The sequence below is a fragment of the Tenrec ecaudatus genome, chromosome 14, assembly GCF_050624435.1.
Source record: "Tenrec ecaudatus isolate mTenEca1 chromosome 14, mTenEca1.hap1, whole genome shotgun sequence".
Lineage (NCBI taxonomy): Eukaryota > Metazoa > Chordata > Mammalia > Afrosoricida > Tenrecidae > Tenrec > Tenrec ecaudatus.
In genome coordinates this window covers 97,668,537-97,686,788 of record NC_134543.1, presented here as the reverse complement: position 1 = coordinate 97,686,788, position 18,252 = coordinate 97,668,537, and the positions used below count along the sequence as shown (strand labels likewise).

The following is an 18,252-nucleotide window of genomic DNA, read 5'->3' as shown; positions in this document are numbered from 1 at the left end:
CAGAGTAGAACCCAGAAGCAGACTGACCCATCTCTTTCCCATGGGTGGGTTTTAACCTGAGTGCTTCACCGCTGAGCCACCAGGCCTCTTCCAACAGAGGTGGGAAGCTATTCAGGGAAGTAGGGGAGTGTGGTCACCCCACAAAGGGTGTTGTTTCCTTCGGGATAATGTTTCCGAGGGCCATGGGGCTTCTAAGACACTCAGACTGCTCTCTTCACAGATGAGCGTGCTGGACGCACAAGGTTTTATTCCGTTGTTTTCTTTACACTGTGTAAATATCCATGTTAAATGTGTACTGTGCATTTCACACAAGAAACTAAAGGATGGGGTGTGCCCGGGTTCTGTCCCCTTTCTCTGTCCTCGCCGCTCTGGTCACCTGCTAGCAGGTGAGGGACCAGGGCTCTAGTCACTGTTTCTTTTTCTCCTTTCTGAGGGTCCCCAAAGGGATGTGGAGGTGGGCCTAGTCTCTGCATCTGGGCCCGGCTTCTCTAGGCTGGCAGGGCCAGGCGAGGCTGACTGATCCTGCAGTTTCTGCCAATGTTGGGGATTAGGCCAGCTCTGGAGGAGGTGGTATCAGGCCCAGAAGGGGCCTAGCACGGGCGCAGACACACCCAAACCTATCCCAACCATTCCCAGAAAGCCATGCTTCCTGCTGAGTCCGCTTGAAGCAGCTGTGTGTTTTTCTTGGCTGATCAGGGCGGTGGTCTGCAGGGCTGCTTTGCGCAGGGTGGGAGAGCTGCCAGGTCTCCAAGTCCAAAGAAAGGCCTCCAGGTGCTGAGGAAGGGCCCGGAGGGCAGGGCCCGGGGGCTAGCGGAAGTCAGCATTGAAGGCCCTGCCGATGATCAGCCGCCTGACCTCAGTGGTCCCAGCCCCAATCTCGTAGAGCTTGGCATCTCGCAGAAAGCGGCCCATGGGGAAGTCATTGATGTAGCCGTTGCCACCTGCAGCCGGGGTGCAGGCAGAGAAAATTGAACAGGAGCAGTGGGGGCGGGGAAAGGAAGCAGGGGCAGCCAGCCAGGGACACCAAAACAAAACAAACAAAACTGCAGCAGCTGGCAGCAAGGGGCCCAAGGAATACCTGAGGAGGGGGTGGGGGACAAGGGGTCCTGTCCTACTCAGTGGGGCAGGACAGAAGGTGCCTAAAGGCTCCTACTCAGCTATAGCTGCATCCCATGATTGGTGCCCACACAGCGGGGCAGGGTGGGCACAGGGCTACTCACCGAAACACTGAATGCCATCCAGGGCCACCTGCATGGCGCACTCGCCGGAGAAAAGAGCCAGGGCTGCGCAGTCCTAGGGTGGGGGTAGGGAAGTAGGCTGGAGGTCAGCAGCCCTGCCTGGGATGGGCAGCCGGCCAGCCGTGCCCTCTCTGCCCTCTGCCCTTACCTTGGGGGTGCAGTGGCCCTCGTCGCAGGCCTTGGCAACATTGTAGACATACTGCCGACAGGCCATGAGCCGGGTGTACATGTCAGCCATCTTCGCCTGCATCAACTGGGCACAGGGAGGTGGGAGGGGTGTTATCGTGTCAATATACTGCAGCTGTTTTCCTCTCTGAGCACACCACACCCCCTCATTAGAGCCACAGCCAGCTTCAGCGACCCACCACCCACTGTGGCTGGGGGTGGGACCTTTGTAGGCTGAGGTGGCAGGTGGTCCGGCTGGCAGCTAGGCCAGAGGGCTGCTGTTTCACTGTGGACTCTGAAGTGGTCCTCGCTCTCGCTGCAGGGCACTGTCCTGTGGGACCACCCACCAAAATCCTCATTTCCTGGCACGCTGCTCCCCCCAACTCTGCCTCACCTGGGCAGCACAAGCCCTTATACTAATGGAACCCCTGGTGACTCAAGCCCACCTAAAGGCGCCTCAGAAGAGAGGCCTGGCGACCCACTCCCAATGAGTCAGTGGAGGGGGGGAGGGCAGTTCAATGAGTCACTGAGTCCCCCCGCCAACCTTACAGGGTCTGCGAGTGCCATTAGTCCTGGTCTTTAACGAGTCTGAAGCCGGAGAGTGGCCCACCAGGGACGGACAGCACACGCCCAGGGCTTGGCCTGCATCCCCATCCATCGGCTGAGAGACTCTCAGCCCCATTGTGAGTGCAAGCCAACCCCAACAACACCCCTCTCACCTGGAAGTGGCCAATCTTCTGGCCAAAGGCTTCCCTCATGTGAAGGTAGGGGATGGTGTGGTCGAGGACGGCCTGCATGAGCCTGTCGGAGGAGACAGGCATGGGAAGGAGCCAGCTGACAGCAAAAGGCTGCTGCGGGAGGTCTGGGGGGCGTCAGCTAGCTGAGGAATCAGAGCCCCGGGGAGGACACGCAACTCAGAGTGTAAGAAACTCGTCCTCCACTGCCCACTAGGGTCCCAACTGCCTGCCCTGTCCTCTTCCCCTGCCTCTTGAGACTGGGCGTGGGGTCGCAGGGCCTGTGCGGGGTGGGGGGGCAGAGCTTAGACTAACGCAGGCACTGCACAGTGTTGCTCCCTAGGGCGCAGCTCCAGCACCGAGGGGGATTCTCTTCTGGGTGAAGAATGAAGGATGGAGCACCAGGCTGGGTGGTGGCTGCCTTGGGCCCCACGAGGTGGGGGAGGGGAGGGGAAGACTGCTGCTGCTCGGGCTGGCGCCCACTCACCCGATGGGCCCACCGGACAGCACCAGCCGCTCCAGGTCCAGCCCGCTCATCAGCACGTACACACCCTTACTCAGGTGGCCCAGGATGTTGAGCGCTGCGGGGCAAGGGCAGGTCAGGGGCTAGGGCTGTCCACACCCTCCGCCCCTTCATAAAAGGTCCCCGGCTTGGTACTGAAACACTGTGAACCTGACTTTCAACTAGGGTTCTGGGGATAGGAGATGATCAAATTGACCTCGTGTCAGGTCAGACACGTATCCTCCCACCAGAGGCCAGACCGGCCAACCGAGTGGTTCCATCTTCCCCTCCCGCTCCTGCACTGCGGGGAGGGGACACAGATGAAGCTGGTGTGGTCTGGAAGACACCATACCCCTCCTTAGTTCATTGCTCGTTTTCTTGTTAAACGTCGCCAGTGAACCATTGCTGTAATTGAGACACTCACTCTCTCACATCCTGCTCCTTCTGTGAGCTCCCGGGACACACACACACACACACACACACACACACACACACACACGTCAGCCCTGCCCCGCCCAGCAGCCATGAGAGGTTCAGACTGAGCATCTGGGAGACATTTCTGTCTTGGGGCACATTTCCCATGAGCCAGTGCTGGCAGCCACCAGCTTGAGAAATTTGCTCCCCATGTCCACATAGCCATCACCTCTGTTCAGTGACCCAACATGTCAGCTGCCACCCTTCAAAGAACCCAGTTACCCGGCAGCTGGAGTGCTCTGGACGCAGATGGCCAGGGAAGTCGTCGTGTAACCTCTGACAGCCATAAAACCGAACCAAACACACTGCCATCGAGTCAGGTGAACCCTGGGGGTTTCTGAGACTTTAACTATTTATGACAGTAGAAAGCCCAGTCTTTCTCCCTCTGAGCTGCTGATGGCTTCAAACTGCCAACCACGTGGATCGCAGTCCAGCACGTAACTACTGCACCAGCAGGATCACAGTAATCAACTTGGATGGCGACAGCTAAGGCTCAGGTCAGAGACCTCCCTGTGGCCGGGATGCACTGGTCAGCGCATACACAGCAGGGGGTGAGGGGGGCACTTTAGCTCTTTGCATATATGTACGCACAGAGTAAGCACGGGTTGTCCCACCAGGCTCAGGCTGTTCAGAGCCAATGTGATCTCCCCCAGGGTGAGTCTGTTCAGGACACAGGCCATTTGGTGCTGATGAGAAGCTATCAGCCAGGACAAGGGGAGCTGTGGGCAATCACGTAAGGACACAAAACTGCCAGGAATCCAACAGCCACAGAGCACCCCACCCTCGCGAGACCTCCCTGCAGCTAGGCATATTTCTAGTGATTGCAGACCAAGGGGGTGTCTCGCGGCCCATGTCGGAGGCCCGGAGCAGGCTTCAGCGGGTGGCGCCTTGGGTCTCAGTCCTCAGTGAAGGTGTGAGGTCAGCCCTCAGGCCCACTCTCAGACACACTCACCGGGAATCTTGCAGTTCTCAAAGACCAGCTCACAGGTGTTGGAGCCCCGCATCCCCAGCTTGTCCAGCTTCTGGGAGGTGCTGAAGCCAGGCATGCCCTTCACAGGAGACAAAGGTGGTCCTGCTGACAGACGAGCCCTCCCAAGAGGGCCACGGAAGGAGAAGGCGCTAAAGGTGTCCGCCTTCCCATCAGGCCCCCGCTTGGCCGGCCTTCCCTGGACTCCGATTCCAGAACCTCTAGGCCCAGGAGCCCAGGCCAATCCCAATCCCACCACAGACCTTGACGACATTCGTTCAAATCTACCGGCCAGCGCCAGACTCGCGGCCTCCTACCTCTGTCACCTGCCTCAACACCCGCCACCCCTCACTATTGTGTCCTGTCTCCCTTTCCAGATTTCTTCTTCCACCCAGAAAACGGCCGCAGCCGCCCGTGATCTGAAAACCCAGCCTAAACCCCGAACACTTAAGTGTCCGTTCCTGTTCGCACTCCCTCTTACCAGGCTCTGGGGGTGGCCCCCGTCTTCTGTGGAGTCCTTAGACTCTGCCTTCGGCACCGCCCCTCCCTCAGGAAGCCTGGGGGGACACTCTGGGGACACCCCCACACACACAGTCTCAGGCACACAGCACACTCACCTTCTCCACGATGAAGGCGGTGATGCCGCGGGAAGCTGGCACGGCAGCGGGATCGGTCTTGGCGTACACGATCAGGACGTCTGCGTCGGGGCCATTGGTGATCCAGAACTTGTTGCCATTCAGGATGTAATGATCCCCTGCAGGAGGCCGGGCAGGCTGCGGTTGGCTCAAGTGGGGCAGTCGGCCCTCCACTCCCAAGTGGTGCCCCTCTCATTGCCTCGGAGTCCACTCGGACGCAAGGGGGCTCAGAGGGCAGGGCAAGCTGCCCCTTGGACCCCCCCAGGCTGTAACCCTTAGAGAAGCAGAGTGCCAGGGCTTGCTCCCTCCGAGCGGCTGGGGGCTCCACAGCGCTGCCCTCTTGGGTAGCAGCTGGTGCTTCACCAAGACGGCACCAGAGCTATGTTGCTCTCAGGCCCGAGAAAGGCTGCCTGCACTTCAGCCCTTTCAGCGCCCGAGTGGCCTCACCTTTCTTTTCCGCTTTCAGCTTCATGGAGACGACGTCGGAGCCTGCATTGGGCTCACTCATGGCCAGCGCGCCGATGTACTCCCCACTTATCAGCTGTGGGAAAACCCCCAGAATCTTGTTAGGGCTTCAGGGTCCCCTAGGGCTCCTTGTCTCTCTGACCTGGGCATGGATTTAGTCCTAGATGTCGTCCTAGGAGAGGAGTTCCGCATCTACGGGCTGAAAATGACACTCCTTTGCAAGAGAAGTTACTCTTCCTTTCTCGTTTCTTAAAAATGCTCCCTGTAAGTGTAAGACCTAAAACTATAGAGCCCATCGAGGGAGCGATGGGTGCAGAGATCTCACCACCAGAGCCAAAAGATAACCCGTACACTACGCTGGGGGGGTGTGTGGCATTGGCTCTGACATGGAGACTAGGACAAGGGCTTCATTTCTGAAATCTATGGAAACTTCACCACCTCGTCAACAAAAAGATTTCATTTAAAAATGGGCAAAAAACAGGAAGAGACATTGAGATGAGGAGGACATTCAGGTGGCCAACAAGCAGGTGAAGAAATGCGTTTGTCTATCAGTTCGTTGAGAAATGCAAACCAAACAGCAAAACATTATCTCATCCCAGCAGTCTTGGCAAAACTTCCAACAAGAGCAGGCCAGGGTGTAGAGAGACTAGAATTTATATGTATATATATGTCTACATATGGTGTGGGGTGGTGCTGGAAACTAGTACAACTGTGGTGCGTCCTTAAAAATTAGAAATACCACATGATGCAACAATCCCACTCACCTATGAGAGGGCTTCAACTCTGTGGCAGATGAACTGCCTGCCAGCTTTTTAAAGTCCCCTCGTATGGCCCAGAGAACCGAGCCATGAGCAACGCTACTTACAAGAGCAAAATGATAGAAAGCACCTGAACGTTATCACGAGAAGAACAGAAAAGGAAGGTACACGCGTGCACTCCACCACGATAGAGGTTAGCAATGAATCCGTGACACCCCTCCGGGCCTGGCTAACGCTGGAGCACACGCTGCTGAGTGACATGTCATCACCAGGAGACAAACATTGCGAGAATACTAATGGAAGAAGGTGTATACACACAGACACACACACACACACACTCACACAGACACACACACACTCACACACACAAACACACACACACACTCACAGACACACACACACACTCACACATACACACACACACTCACACACACAGACACACACACACTCACAGACACACACACTCACACACACAGACACACACACTCTCACACACACACTCAGACACACACACACTCACACACACAGACACACACACAGACACACACACTCACACACAGACACACACACACAGACACACACACACACAGACACACACACACACAGACACACACACACTCACACACACAGACACACACACAGACACACACACACTCACACACACAGACACACACACACAGACACACTCACACACACAGATACACACACACACAGACACACTCACACACACAGACACACACACAGACACACACACACACACAGACACACACACAGACACTCACTCAAATTCTTCCAGTATTGAGACCTGAAAGGCTACCATATACTTGCTGTTTTCATACTTTTTCAGATAGGTCTCAGTCCTGCTGACATAGTTCTGTCTTAGGGAATGTATTTTTGTCTTGTGATTAACCCTTAATGCTTTCTGAAGCAATGTTCAGTGACTTAAGTTTTCAACCTGGGGGAGTGGCCATATCTTTTAGTCAAGAGCTTTCCTATAAATGTAGATTTTAATTTTCTCAATGGTGCTTTAAATTCTATTATCACTGACTAGATTCGCAATCATTATGATTGCCAAGTGTCTCAAGGAGGGCGCTTAAATCATCTCTCAACCAGCTGCCGCTGCCTTCAAGTGAGCCAGGAGCATACGTACACTTCAGATAGTCAAAAGGATTTTGAACTTGCACTTCGCTCTAACTCCTAACCTAAGAATGATTAGTTCTTACAATGTGGCCTTGCTCAATACTTAAACCCTCACGAAGTGATCCCTGAAGATATGGGTGCCCCAGTGAAGGGTGGTGGAGAAGTCAGATGGTGCCAGGCTGGGGAGAGGGAACACTAGAACTGATAGTGATTTTATAACTCAGTTTAAAGGTGATATCACTATGATGTGGGTGGGAAGGGTGCTTATGCATAGAGGTGGTTGGTTATACATCACCAAATGCTCAATTGTATGATATGTGGATTATGTGCCCATCAAACTGCTGGAAAAATTTTAAAGATGGTGCCTGGCCACCAGAATGCATAGTGTCTGGGGTCTTAAAGCGTGGCTTAAAACAGGCAGCCATCTAAGTGAGGTGCTCCCTAAGACCACATGGAAGGAGCATACAAGCCTGTGAGAGCCAAGGACTATAAGTAATAAAATCCAGGAGCAGAAGAGGCAATTGTGTTAGAGCTTTAAATTTTGAGCACCTAGTTTGTAGAAGGCTATGAATTACAGTTCAAGGGGGGAAAAGGCCAAAGTCCATTTGCAGAGTCCCCGTGAGGATTAAGCCCCTACTGAATTCCCCTGGATCACTGAGGAGGGATGTAAATAGTCTTGCCTCAGATACAGTGCATTGGAAAGTTGATCACAGATAAGAGGTGAACATTTAACATGTTAGCCCTTGTTTTTCCTCTTGACCCATTTTTAAGTGGTTCTGGTTTCCAGTATCTTCTGGCTTCACTTGGATCGAGGTTCTGTGCTTCGTGTTGTATGGTTCTCTGTATGCAATCCAGGGTGCACAAATCTATAGACAGGAACTGACTCAGCTCCTTGCGGGGATGGCAGGGGAGGTTGCGGGGTAATGGGAGCTAGTAATGGTTAGAAGAGTGAAGGAAAGTCCTAAAGTCAATTGTGGGTGACTGTCCACCCCTCTGAAATATGTCTCTAACCCAGTCCATTGTATGACAAGTGAACTACGTGCCCATCAGACTGCTGATAAACAGAGAGAAGCATTCTTGCATGGTTTCCCGGGTAGTTGGGGGGGGGGGGGGCGTAAGTCTCTAACTGAAGGACAGACAGACTACCTTGAGTGCAGGGGAAGGCAGTGTGAGGGGCTCCAAAGGTTCATGGGAAAATGGAATAAAAAGATAATGAATTTTTTCTATGTACTTTTTGAAGCCTCTTCATATATTTGTACATAACCAAAGAGAGAGAGAGAGAGAGAAGGGCAAAGGAAGCTGGGGGTGTGGGTGGAATGTAAATTCTTCAAATGTTGTCCAGTGACCCCTGTGCCAGGGGTTTGGGTCCTAGTTTGAATTTTTTTTAGTTTTAAGTCAAACTTGTTCATTTTGTAATTTTGAAGACCAATATTTATGAAATTTCTGTGATTTAATTAAATTATGGAGCCCCTAGATTTCTAAATTTGTTTCAAGAGAAGTAATACTTTAGCGTCTCTTGGGTAAAAGTTTACCCAGTGAGTCAGGCTCCCATCTGGCCACTGTCCTTTAGCTCCATCTCCCTGTTGTGCCAATGTTTTCTCCGATTTTGAGCTGGTTGTTGGGGGTTCGTTTTCTATTTATTTATTTTTAACTGAACCCTTTCTCATCGTCGTTGGCTCTGGGCAGCAGGCTTCGGCCAGCCAGTCGGCTTGGCTCTCCCCCCAGGGAGGTTCCCAGAGGCTGGCGGGCCGCCGTGGAGGAGCACGCAGTTCCCCCTCTGCTCCTCACCTTGGGGAGGTACTTCTCCTTCTGGGCTTCATTCCCATTGCGCACGAGTTGGTTGATGCAGAGGTTGGAGTGGGCACCGTAGCTGAGCCCCACTGCTGCCGATGCTCGGGATATCTCTTCCATCACCAGCACATGCTCCAGGTACCCCAGCCCAGAGCCGCCGTACTGAGCTGGGGTAGCGGGGGTGCAGCGGGGAGGAAAGAGCCGCAGAGATTAATTTGGAACACTTAAGAACCGAATCTTAGCAGAAAACAAATATCCACGCGACACCTATTCCAGAGTACTTGTAGCCAGGCCGGCAGCCAGGCGGAGATGACATGAACGCGGCTTACAAGACCGCAGAACAGGGTCCTAAACACCAGGGAGAGTTGTTGCGACCCGTCTTTATCCAGGACACAGCTCTGCACGCAGCAAGGTGCCCCTACTGTTCAGAAAGCTCTCAGCGCACAGTGGCAGGGGAGGAAGAGAAGGGGACCTGGGGCTTAACAGAGAAACACCACTAGGAGGAACCCCAAAGACTAGAATGGATGCAAAACAAAGGCCGGGTGTGAGCAAGGCAAAGAGGAGAGCTTTTCATAGCCTGAGCCTGGACTCAGAAACGCAGGCCTGCTGAAAGGGATAGGGGAGCCACATCCCAAGAGAACATCTCGGGGTGCGCTGTGCAGAGGCAGAAAGGAGTTTCAGGACTCCCCATAAACAGGTAAGCTTGTTCCCTGGCAGCTGGCCTGAAGGTTAATTGGCAAGGGGACCCTGTACCTAACCCTTCATCCTCACAATCTGTATGGGTGAACCTGGCAAAGGCTCATGCTTTCTGAGATGGGTGCCAGCCCTAGGCTCCAGGAAAGGTGGTCGGATGCCACACCTCCTGGGATGAAAGCCCATTCATAAACCCCAACACACACTGGCATCAGTTCCGTTCTGACGCACAGAAAGACCCTATAGGACAGAGCAGACCTGCCCCTGTGGGCTGGCATGCTTTATGGGTTCGTGGAGCAGAAACCCTCCTGGGGCTGGTGGGTTGGAATTGCTGATCTTGTTTGTGGTTGTCAGCCCGGAACCTGACCCATGAAACCACCAGGGCACTTTGAAAAGCACTCCCTGCCAAGGAGCCTGTCCTGGCTCATGGCGGCCCTACAGGATGGAGTACAGCTGTCCCTGCCGGTTTCCAAGACAGCAAGCCCGCCCAGGAAGAGAAAGCTTCACCTTTCTCCCGGTAGCAGCTGTGGTTTCAAACTGTTGCCTCGTTAGCTAGCAGCCCGGTAGGTAACCCACTAGGCCACCAGGACACCCACAGGGGCTCAGAGCAGAAGCACCAGTTCTACAAAACAGACGCTCAGCTACTTGTCTTTCCAAGTGGGCCCTGGAGAGGGTTTTCTGTTTTCTAACCGTTTCCTCCTTACATTAACAACTGCCACCTGACCAGTGTGCTTTTCACAAGTTCCCTGCTAAGTTCAAGCACTGAACGCCTGCTAAAGGTATGGAAAATAGTCAGGGTAGTGAGGGCTGTCCAACCACAAGAGCCACGTGCTGAACGCCACTCAACTAAAGGTCTGGTTCCCGAGCCACGGTGCAGAGTGGGACCCGCCCTGGCTGGGCCCCACGTTCGGATGAGCTCAGTTAATTGTGATCATGCACACAAGTTTCCAATTACCCACTCAACTCATGTGTGTGTCGCAAAGCTTTGAAAGGCTCGTGAGAAAGACAGCCGTTTGAGTTCCTTCAGTGTATATTACCCTTAGCAAGAACGGGCTCGAGCCCGAGAACCGCGAGGGCGCGTGTCGTTCCGTCCTCAAGTGGAACCACCACAGCGTCCCGAGCAAGGTGTAGGGTGAAGTGCTAACAGCACGCAACGTGCTCATGTTCACTGTTCTCAGCTGTTTATCTCTAGAAGTTCAATGTGATGACTTCTGGTCATGAAAGGCAATCAGAATGAAACTTTGGGTGGGGGTGGGGGAGAGGTCATGGACTTAGGTCAGACCCGACTTAGCCAAGGAAAGCCTACTCTCACGACATACCTTTCTCAGACCAATTACAATCTTAGAAGCAATCTGCCATCCAAGTGGAGTCTCTGGGCGGTGTGAACAGTTCACATCCTCAGCCGCTGACTCAAAGGTTGGAGGTTCGAGTCCATGTGGAGGCTCCTCAAAAGAAAGGCCTGGAGATCTACGTCTGAACCTCTGCCATGAACACTCTGAGCACAGCTGGACGCTGGCGAACAGGGGCTGAAGGGCGTCGGGCTCCACCGACAGCTCCAGGTGATGAGGGTGTGAGGGGAGGCACATAAGTGTCCCCTTGCTCTGGTGCCCAGAGTGAACTTGGGCATCCAGTCCTGGGCTGGGAGGCCCGGCTTTCTCTCCTGACTGGGTACCTGGAGGCCAGGCCTGCAGTGGGTGTCTGCTTCAGATCAACCTCTAAACCGAGGCCCCCAGCGCCCTGCCTTTGCCCTTTTGGAAACACGGACTTAAGACCCACAGGGGGCCGACTTCCCCACCCCACCTCCGCCACTGCTGCCTAATGAGCTGCGGGTCCTAGCTGCAGGCCAAGGAAGGCCACAGCCTCATCTGAGTGGCCCTGTCCAGGAGCTGTGGAGGAGACAGAGCTCATGGAAGACAGTGACACTGGGTTGCTAGGACACGCCCTTCAGGCAAAGTTTTCCAGTCTCTCCAACAAATCCAACAGGCAGTATTCAGCAGCCGTGCAGTCTGGTTTGCTATGATCCAAGTGAAGGATATAGATATAGGACATTTATCTGGCCCGCCAGATGTTTTTGCCCCATTTGTTTTTTCACTTCAAAATAAGGTATGTGCAGTGTGCATAGGAATTTGTTAACATTAAAAAAAAAAAAACAACTGTAGCCTGGCCCTCCAACGGGTCTGAGGGACAGTGAACTGGCCCCTATTTAAAAAGGTTGAGGACCCCTGCCTTTATGTCCTTGGGGCATGCAAGCCCCTTTAGTTACAAGGAACCACAAAGTTAACAAAGTGGGCTGTACCTTTAACCCTCGAGGCCCCTAAGTTAATTGGAGGAATCAGCTAACACCAGTGCTGGGGGCACGTGAGGGGGGCAGTGAGAACAACAGCAACGTGTCTGCCCCTAGAGATCTGCTGGCCAGAGAAATCAGCCATGTGCTTTTAAGAGGTAACTTTAAGGTTAGCACTATTATGGGAGGAATATTGTGGGGATTATTTTACTTATGAGAATGTGATTGGGAGTCATCACTCACTCACAGGTGCAAAGGCCTCCCTCCACCCAGAATCCTGGCCTGCAGGCTTCCTAGAACATGAGATTAAAGAATTCATCGCATACACGCTCCTCCGTGCCTCTGTTTCCCACAGGTCACTGTGAGATGGCACCAGCTTGGCGGCTGTGGGATTCTGAGTTTACTCTTCGGTGGTCTGACTGACAGTCAACGAGGGGGACACTGGGTTTCTGGGAGCCTGAGCTTCGCTTCTCTTCCCTTCCCTGCTGCTTCTGGAAACCAGGCCCTCCCCTACAGAACTCTGCTTCTTCAGCCCCTCTGGAGAATTTGTTCTGTCACCCTAGATACAATGTATCGAATTCTATCCTTTCGTAAGGTCCCCAGCCTCCATGAATCCAGACTTCTTGTTCAGCCGAGGGGTTCTGGGGCAAGAATGCAAATTCTCAGCCTCACGCAGCACCAGAACAGACCAATCAGCAGCCAGAGGGCCCCGCAGCAAAGTTCTCCACCTTAACTAAAGAACCATACTCACCAGGGGCTGTGATGCCCAAGACGCCCAGGTCCCCCAGCTGCTTCCAAAACTCCTGTTGACAGAGGTGAGATGTTAGAGGGCACCTGGCCGTGGCCTGGCCTACTTGGAGCAAAATGACTTAGCTGCTTCAGGGACAAGGGTTCTGTTCTCAGGAAGGGCTCCCCTTCCAAAGATTCAGCCCCTCAGGCCACAAAGCCGTTCTTCAACAGTCAAGTGCCCACACACTGCCTCGCTGCTCCCAGACCTGGGCCTCGGACTCACTCGAAGGTTCTTGAACTCGTTGTTCTGATCAATCTCCTGGGCTTTGGGGGCCAAGTGCTCCTGAAGGAACTTAACCATGGTTTGGCGAAGCTAGAAAGAGAAGGGTTGGTCAATGGCACTAAAACCAGTACATTCTTGCCACGGAAACCTGCCCACAACCACCAGTGCCCACTAGGGGAAAGAGGTGGTCTTCCTCTCTCCCCTTACAAAAAACAATTCAGCTTCTTCCCCTTGAAGGCATAAGAAAACAAGCTAAGCCTCTGGCCAGGCCCAGGAGACCCTGCATGAGCCCAGGCCTGGTGGCCTTCCAGCCTTGCCAGTACCTTTCGCACCTCCCCCTCTGCAGTCCAGCCTCTGCCTTTCATTGCTGGCAGTCGGATTCTTCTGCCCCAGAGCTGTTTGGATAAGGAGTCACCAAAGCCAAAGGAGACAATCCACAGCCAGGGCCCAGTTGTCAGCCTCGGTGCTCATTTGTTGGCCAGGAGCAGAGAGTGACTTACTGCTGTCGAGTGGTTCTGACCCAGGAAAGGCGCTGCCCTTTGCAAACATCTCTCCGGAGTTCGTTGCTTTAAGCGCTGGCCTTGCAAGTTACAGACCCATACTCACCCAACTGTGCCGCCAAGGGTGGCAGAAAGCAAAAGGATATAAAAGAGCACATAAGCTTTTTATAACTGGGGGTATTTAAAAAATGCTGTGAGGGAAATGTCACCATCTTTTCCTTTCACTTTAAAGAGAAAAATCACTTTAGTGGGGGCTCATAGAAGTCATCACAATCCATCCATCCATCCATCATGTCAAGCACATTTGCACATTTGTTGCCCTCATCATTCTCAAAATATTTGCTTTCTACTTGAGCCCTTGTAATCGGCTCATTTTCCCCCTCCATCACTGAACCCTTGATAATTTATAAACTGTTATTATATTGTCATGTCTTAACACTGTCTGACGTCTGTCTCCCTTACACCACTTTTCTGTGGTCTGTCCCCCAGGGAGAGGGTTATGTGTGTAGATCCTTGGGATCAATTTTCCCCTTCCACCCCACTTTCCTTCCACCTTCCTGGTATCGCTACTCTCATTATTGACCCTGAGAGATTTATGTGTTCCAGATTCCCTGTGTTTCTAGTTCTTCTATGTACCAGTGTACATCCTCGGATCTAGCTGGATTTGTAATGTAGAATTGGGATCATGATGGTGTGGGGGGTGAGGAAACATTACAGAATTGGAAGAATATTGTATGTTTGATCGTTGCTACACTGCACCCTGACTGGCTCGCTGCTCCCCAAGACCTTTGTGCAACGGGGTGTCCAGTTGCCTACAGATGGTCTTTGGGTCTCCACTCCGCACTCCCCCTTATTCACAATGATAGGATTTTTTGTTCTTTGATGCTTCATATCTGACCCATCGACACCTTGAGATCACGCAAGCTGGTGTGCTTCTTCTATGTGGGCTTTGTTGCTTCTGAACTAGGTGGCCTCTTGTTTACCTTCAAGCCATCAGACACTGTATCTGTTGTTAACCAGGCACCATCAGCTTTCTTGGCCACATTTGGTTATGCAGCCATTTGTCTTCAATGATTGTGCCAGGAAGGTGAGCATCATGGATTCATTCCACTTCTTAAAACCGGCTCAGGTATGTACGCATTTTCCTGTTAGCTGGTGTGGACTTTAATCCCCTGATCAAAGGTGGACTAATGCAGGAGGCCTGGGTGGCTGAGAGGTGCAGAATTGGGCTGATAACTGCAAGGTCAACAGTTCGAAACCATGGTTGTCAGGTGGGAGAATGATGAGGCTTTCTACTCGGGTAATGAGTTACAGTATTGGAAACACAAAGGGGCAGTACCATCTTGACTTGCAGGGTTGCGGTGAGCAGCATCGACTCCATGGCAGTACCTTCGCAAAAGAGTTCCAGCCTCGGACACGCACGGTTGCAGTTCTACCCTGTCCTACAGGGTGGCTATAAGTTGGCATCGATTCCATGGCAGTGTTGTGGCCTTTTGAGTTAATTGAGGTGCAAGAAGGCCTGGTGGTACAATGATTAAAGTACTCTGTCGCAAGGTCTACAATTTGAATCTGCCAGCTGCCTGTCCATAGAAAGATAGGGCAGTCTGCTTGAGTAAAGAATCTAGCCTGGGAAACCCTATGGAGCAATTCTATTCTGTCCTGGGGGCCGCTGTGAGTTGGAATCGACTCAGCGACAGAGGTTTGGTTTTGGTCAAAAGCTCATGAAAGGCTCACATAACTAACGACTTAGGAATTCTTGGGCTGCCTACCCACTCTCCTGTGGGAGCAGAGCTCCCGCTTCAGGAAAGCCCCGGGACCAGTGAGTGCCATGAGCAAACACACATTTCATTGCCATTTCTTGTCACGCTCTGTGCTTCCATACAGTGGGCTAATGATAAACAGCAGGTCTTGGGTGCGTTTTGGAACCTTACCAGGGGTGTGAGCCAAAAGGGTTCCCTGGTGATCATGGTCAACCAGGTTTAGGAAACTGAACCGTAGCCAGTGAGTGTTCAGGTAGAAGGGGCTTTCATGCTGCTTAAAGACCCTTCTGCCACCTTCAGGAGTCCCTAGGTGGCCCAAATGGTTAAGTGCTCAATTACGAACTAATTCATCAAGCCCACTCCAAACGTGCCTCAGGAGAAAGCCCTGAGCGATCTGCCCCTGAAAGGTCACGCCCTTAAAGCCCTACGAAGCTGTTGTACGCTTCACACGCGGCCCTAACCTGAGTGGGTCCGGGCCAGACTGGCTGGGGTTGCCAGCGCCCGCGGCTACTGCCAGTCGGGTCCTCCGGGCACCACCCGTTCCCAGCAGCTTTCTTCGCTTATCTCGGCCCCACCCCGGCACCCACCAAGTCATGCTCCACACAGGCGGTTGAAGCCAGCGAGTGAGTCCCCGGGACGCCCGTCACGGCTGAGCCAGGCGAGGTCAGCCAGGCCGGAGTGGCCTAGGCAGGAGGCCTTCGGGGAGGAGGGTCCATCTCCCTACCTGCTTCTGTTCCTCGTTTAGCCCATTGATCGCATCGTCGACGGGCAGCACCGAGAGGGCCCGCTGGGAAGCGAGACGCGCGAGCGGAGCCACCAGGGGCCTGAGCCTCCACTTGGTGACCGAGGAGCCCAGACGCCAAGCCGCAGTCGCCATCTCTGCCTGGCTGCCAGAGCTGGAGCTACTCGCGAACCGCGACGGCTCTAATCACCGGCTGCGCGGGCCAACCCGGGAGTGGGATGGGTCTCGAGCAGCCAATCAGCGCTCGCTGCTCGCGGAAGGCCGCCCTGCCATTGGCCGCCGCCCAAACCAATCGGGGGTCCGGGGGATCACCCCCTCCCCCGCCAGGGCCCCCGCAGCCCCCTGCCCCGCGGTGGGCGGTGTGTCCGGGATCGGGCTCCGCGCGCCGCCTTCCGCGACTGGGTGCTCTCAGGGTAGAAAAGCAAGAGAAGTGCGTTTTCCTTTCGAATTGGAAATCTATTTTCCCTGCGTGGAGATAGCAGACAGAATCGACTCGATGGCAGCTTAGTCAGTCACCTGCTTGTCAACTTCAGAAGTCCATCTTCCAGAGGGGACAAAGCTTTAAGACCGAGCTCACTAAACCCAACCCCCTTCCCTTAAGGGGGATTCCCGAAACGACCCAGTGGAACTGCGCCCTAAGGTGGCCACGCTTGGGTTTTCAGGAAGCAAGCTGCCACGTCTTTCTTCCGCGGAGCAACCCGTCTGCAAACCCGCAAAGTGTCCTCACCGACCCCCAGCCCAGCGGAGCGCTTAACCCCGCGCCACTCCAAATCCAAGCTATCGAGTGGATCCCCACTCACAGCGACCCTGTGGGTCAGTGGGACAGTGAAACTTGCCCTATAGGGTTTGCGAGACCATAAACCTTTCTTTTAAAATCATTTTATTGGGGGATCGTACAACTAACTAATCACCATCCATCCATCATCCATTGTGTCAAGCACACTTGCACATTTGTTGCCTTCATCATTCTCAAAACATTTGCTTTCTACTTGAGCCCTTGGCATCAGTTCCTCATCTTTCCCCTCTCTCATGAACCTTTGATAATTTATAAATTATTATTTTGTCATCTCTTACACTGTCTGACGTCTCCCTTCACCCACTCTTCTGTTGTGGGTTCCCCCAGGGAGGAGATGACTTGTAGATACCTGTAATAGGTTCCTCCTTGCCACCCTGCCCTCTTTCGACTCTCCCGGTATTGCCACTCTCACCACTGTTCCTGAAGGGATCATCCCCCCTGGATTCCCTGTGTTTCCACTTCCTCTCTGTCCCAGTGTGCATGCTCTGGAGACTGTAGATCTTTCCGGAAGCAGACTGCCCCAGCGTTCTCCCCTGAGCTGCTGGTGGGTTCGATTTCAGACCTGGGGTTAGTGGCCTAGCCCTTTTACCCTGGGCTGCCTAAACGCCCCGTTTGGAAAGAAATGATCAAGTTCTGGGATAGCTAGGATTGGGAAAGTAGTGCTGATGCTAGTGTGCATGCTGACTGCAAATTAGCTAAATTAACTTTCTTATATAATGTGACCTGTGGATGCAGATTCTTTTTTTATGAAAAAAGCTAGTTTAAGAGTTGCTGTTTTTCTTAAAAAAAAAAAAAAAAGCTGGCTGCCTGGGTGGATTAATTTGTTAGGTGCCCAACGGAGGCGTGGCCTTGGGCGAATAGACCTGGCGTTTTCAAGTACTATAATTTGTTTAACCGTCTCCTTACATAGACACCTGAAATGCCAGCATGGCTGCATTGAAACTGCCTGGAATCGGCTTGCTGGGTGATTTATAATTCTGATATCGATAAATCTCCCTCCATATGAATGTATTAGTTTGCGTTGGCACGGGCAATGTGAAGAGCGTGCTTGTTTTTCAGGAGCTTCACCAAATGGTCCCGATGCAGGTGTGTGGGTTTGTGCATTCCAGTAAGGAAGACTGGCATCTCGATGCAGCCGTAACTTCCATTTCTCCTCTAATAAGCTGGAGCTTCTTTTCATACATGTAAAAGCCTTTAATCACTTCTTTCCTGTGGCCAGATCATGTTCTACCCCCGTCCCCCCCGCCGCCTTTTTTCTATATACTTGTTGGTCCTTTCTATCTACACCCAAATCTGCACTAAAGGTATGGCTGTTTTGGAGTGGAACTGCATCGTCAAAGGACTGGGTCAGACAGCTAAGGGAGACCTTGAGCTTGTCTTGGAAAAACAAAATACACCCACAAGCTCACGCCGTCAAACTGGTTCTGACTCCCAGGACTCTATAGGACAGGCTAGAGCTGCCCCTGCGGGTTTCCAAGACAGTCAGTCTTTCCAGGAGAAGAAACTTGCATCTTTCTTGGAGTGGCTGGTGACTTCAAACTGCTGACCTTGTGGTTAGCTGTGGCGGTAGCCAGCCCCCACAACTAATCATGGGAT

The 18,252-nt window shown here is 53.1% G+C and overlaps 1 protein-coding gene across 1 annotated transcript; it reads right to left on the bottom strand.

Moving 5' to 3' along the window:
* Positions 1-226: 226 nt before the first annotated feature.
* Positions 227-16,035, bottom strand: IVD (isovaleryl-CoA dehydrogenase). The gene is made up of 12 exons (XM_075531134.1): positions 15,843-16,035; positions 12,859-12,948; positions 12,598-12,649; positions 8,867-9,036; positions 5,163-5,256; positions 4,698-4,834; positions 4,066-4,162; positions 2,625-2,718; positions 2,123-2,204; positions 1,387-1,491; positions 1,221-1,293; positions 227-941 (listed from the first exon to the last, which is right to left on the bottom strand). The coding sequence occupies exons 1-12, from the start codon at positions 15,993-15,995 to the stop codon at positions 808-810; spliced, it is 1,281 nt and encodes a 426-aa protein (XP_075387249.1). The 5' UTR covers positions 15,996-16,035; the 3' UTR covers positions 227-807.
* Positions 16,036-18,252: the final 2,217 nt, after the last annotated feature.

Bases quoted from the DNA above. Each gene is read 5' to 3' on its own strand.
- IVD (XM_075531134.1), bottom strand. From the start codon at position 15,995: ATGGCGACTGCGGCTTGGCGTCTGGGCTCCTCGGTCACCAAGTGGAGG. The intron at 12,650-12,858 runs GTGAGTCCGAGG...CTCTGTCAACAG, and splicing joins ACGAGTTCAAGAACCTTCGA to GAGTTTTGGAAGCAGCTGGG. The intron at 1,492-2,122 runs GTGAGAGGGGTG...CCCTGTGCCCAG, and splicing joins AGAAGATTGGCCACTTCCAG to TTGATGCAGGCGAAGATGGC.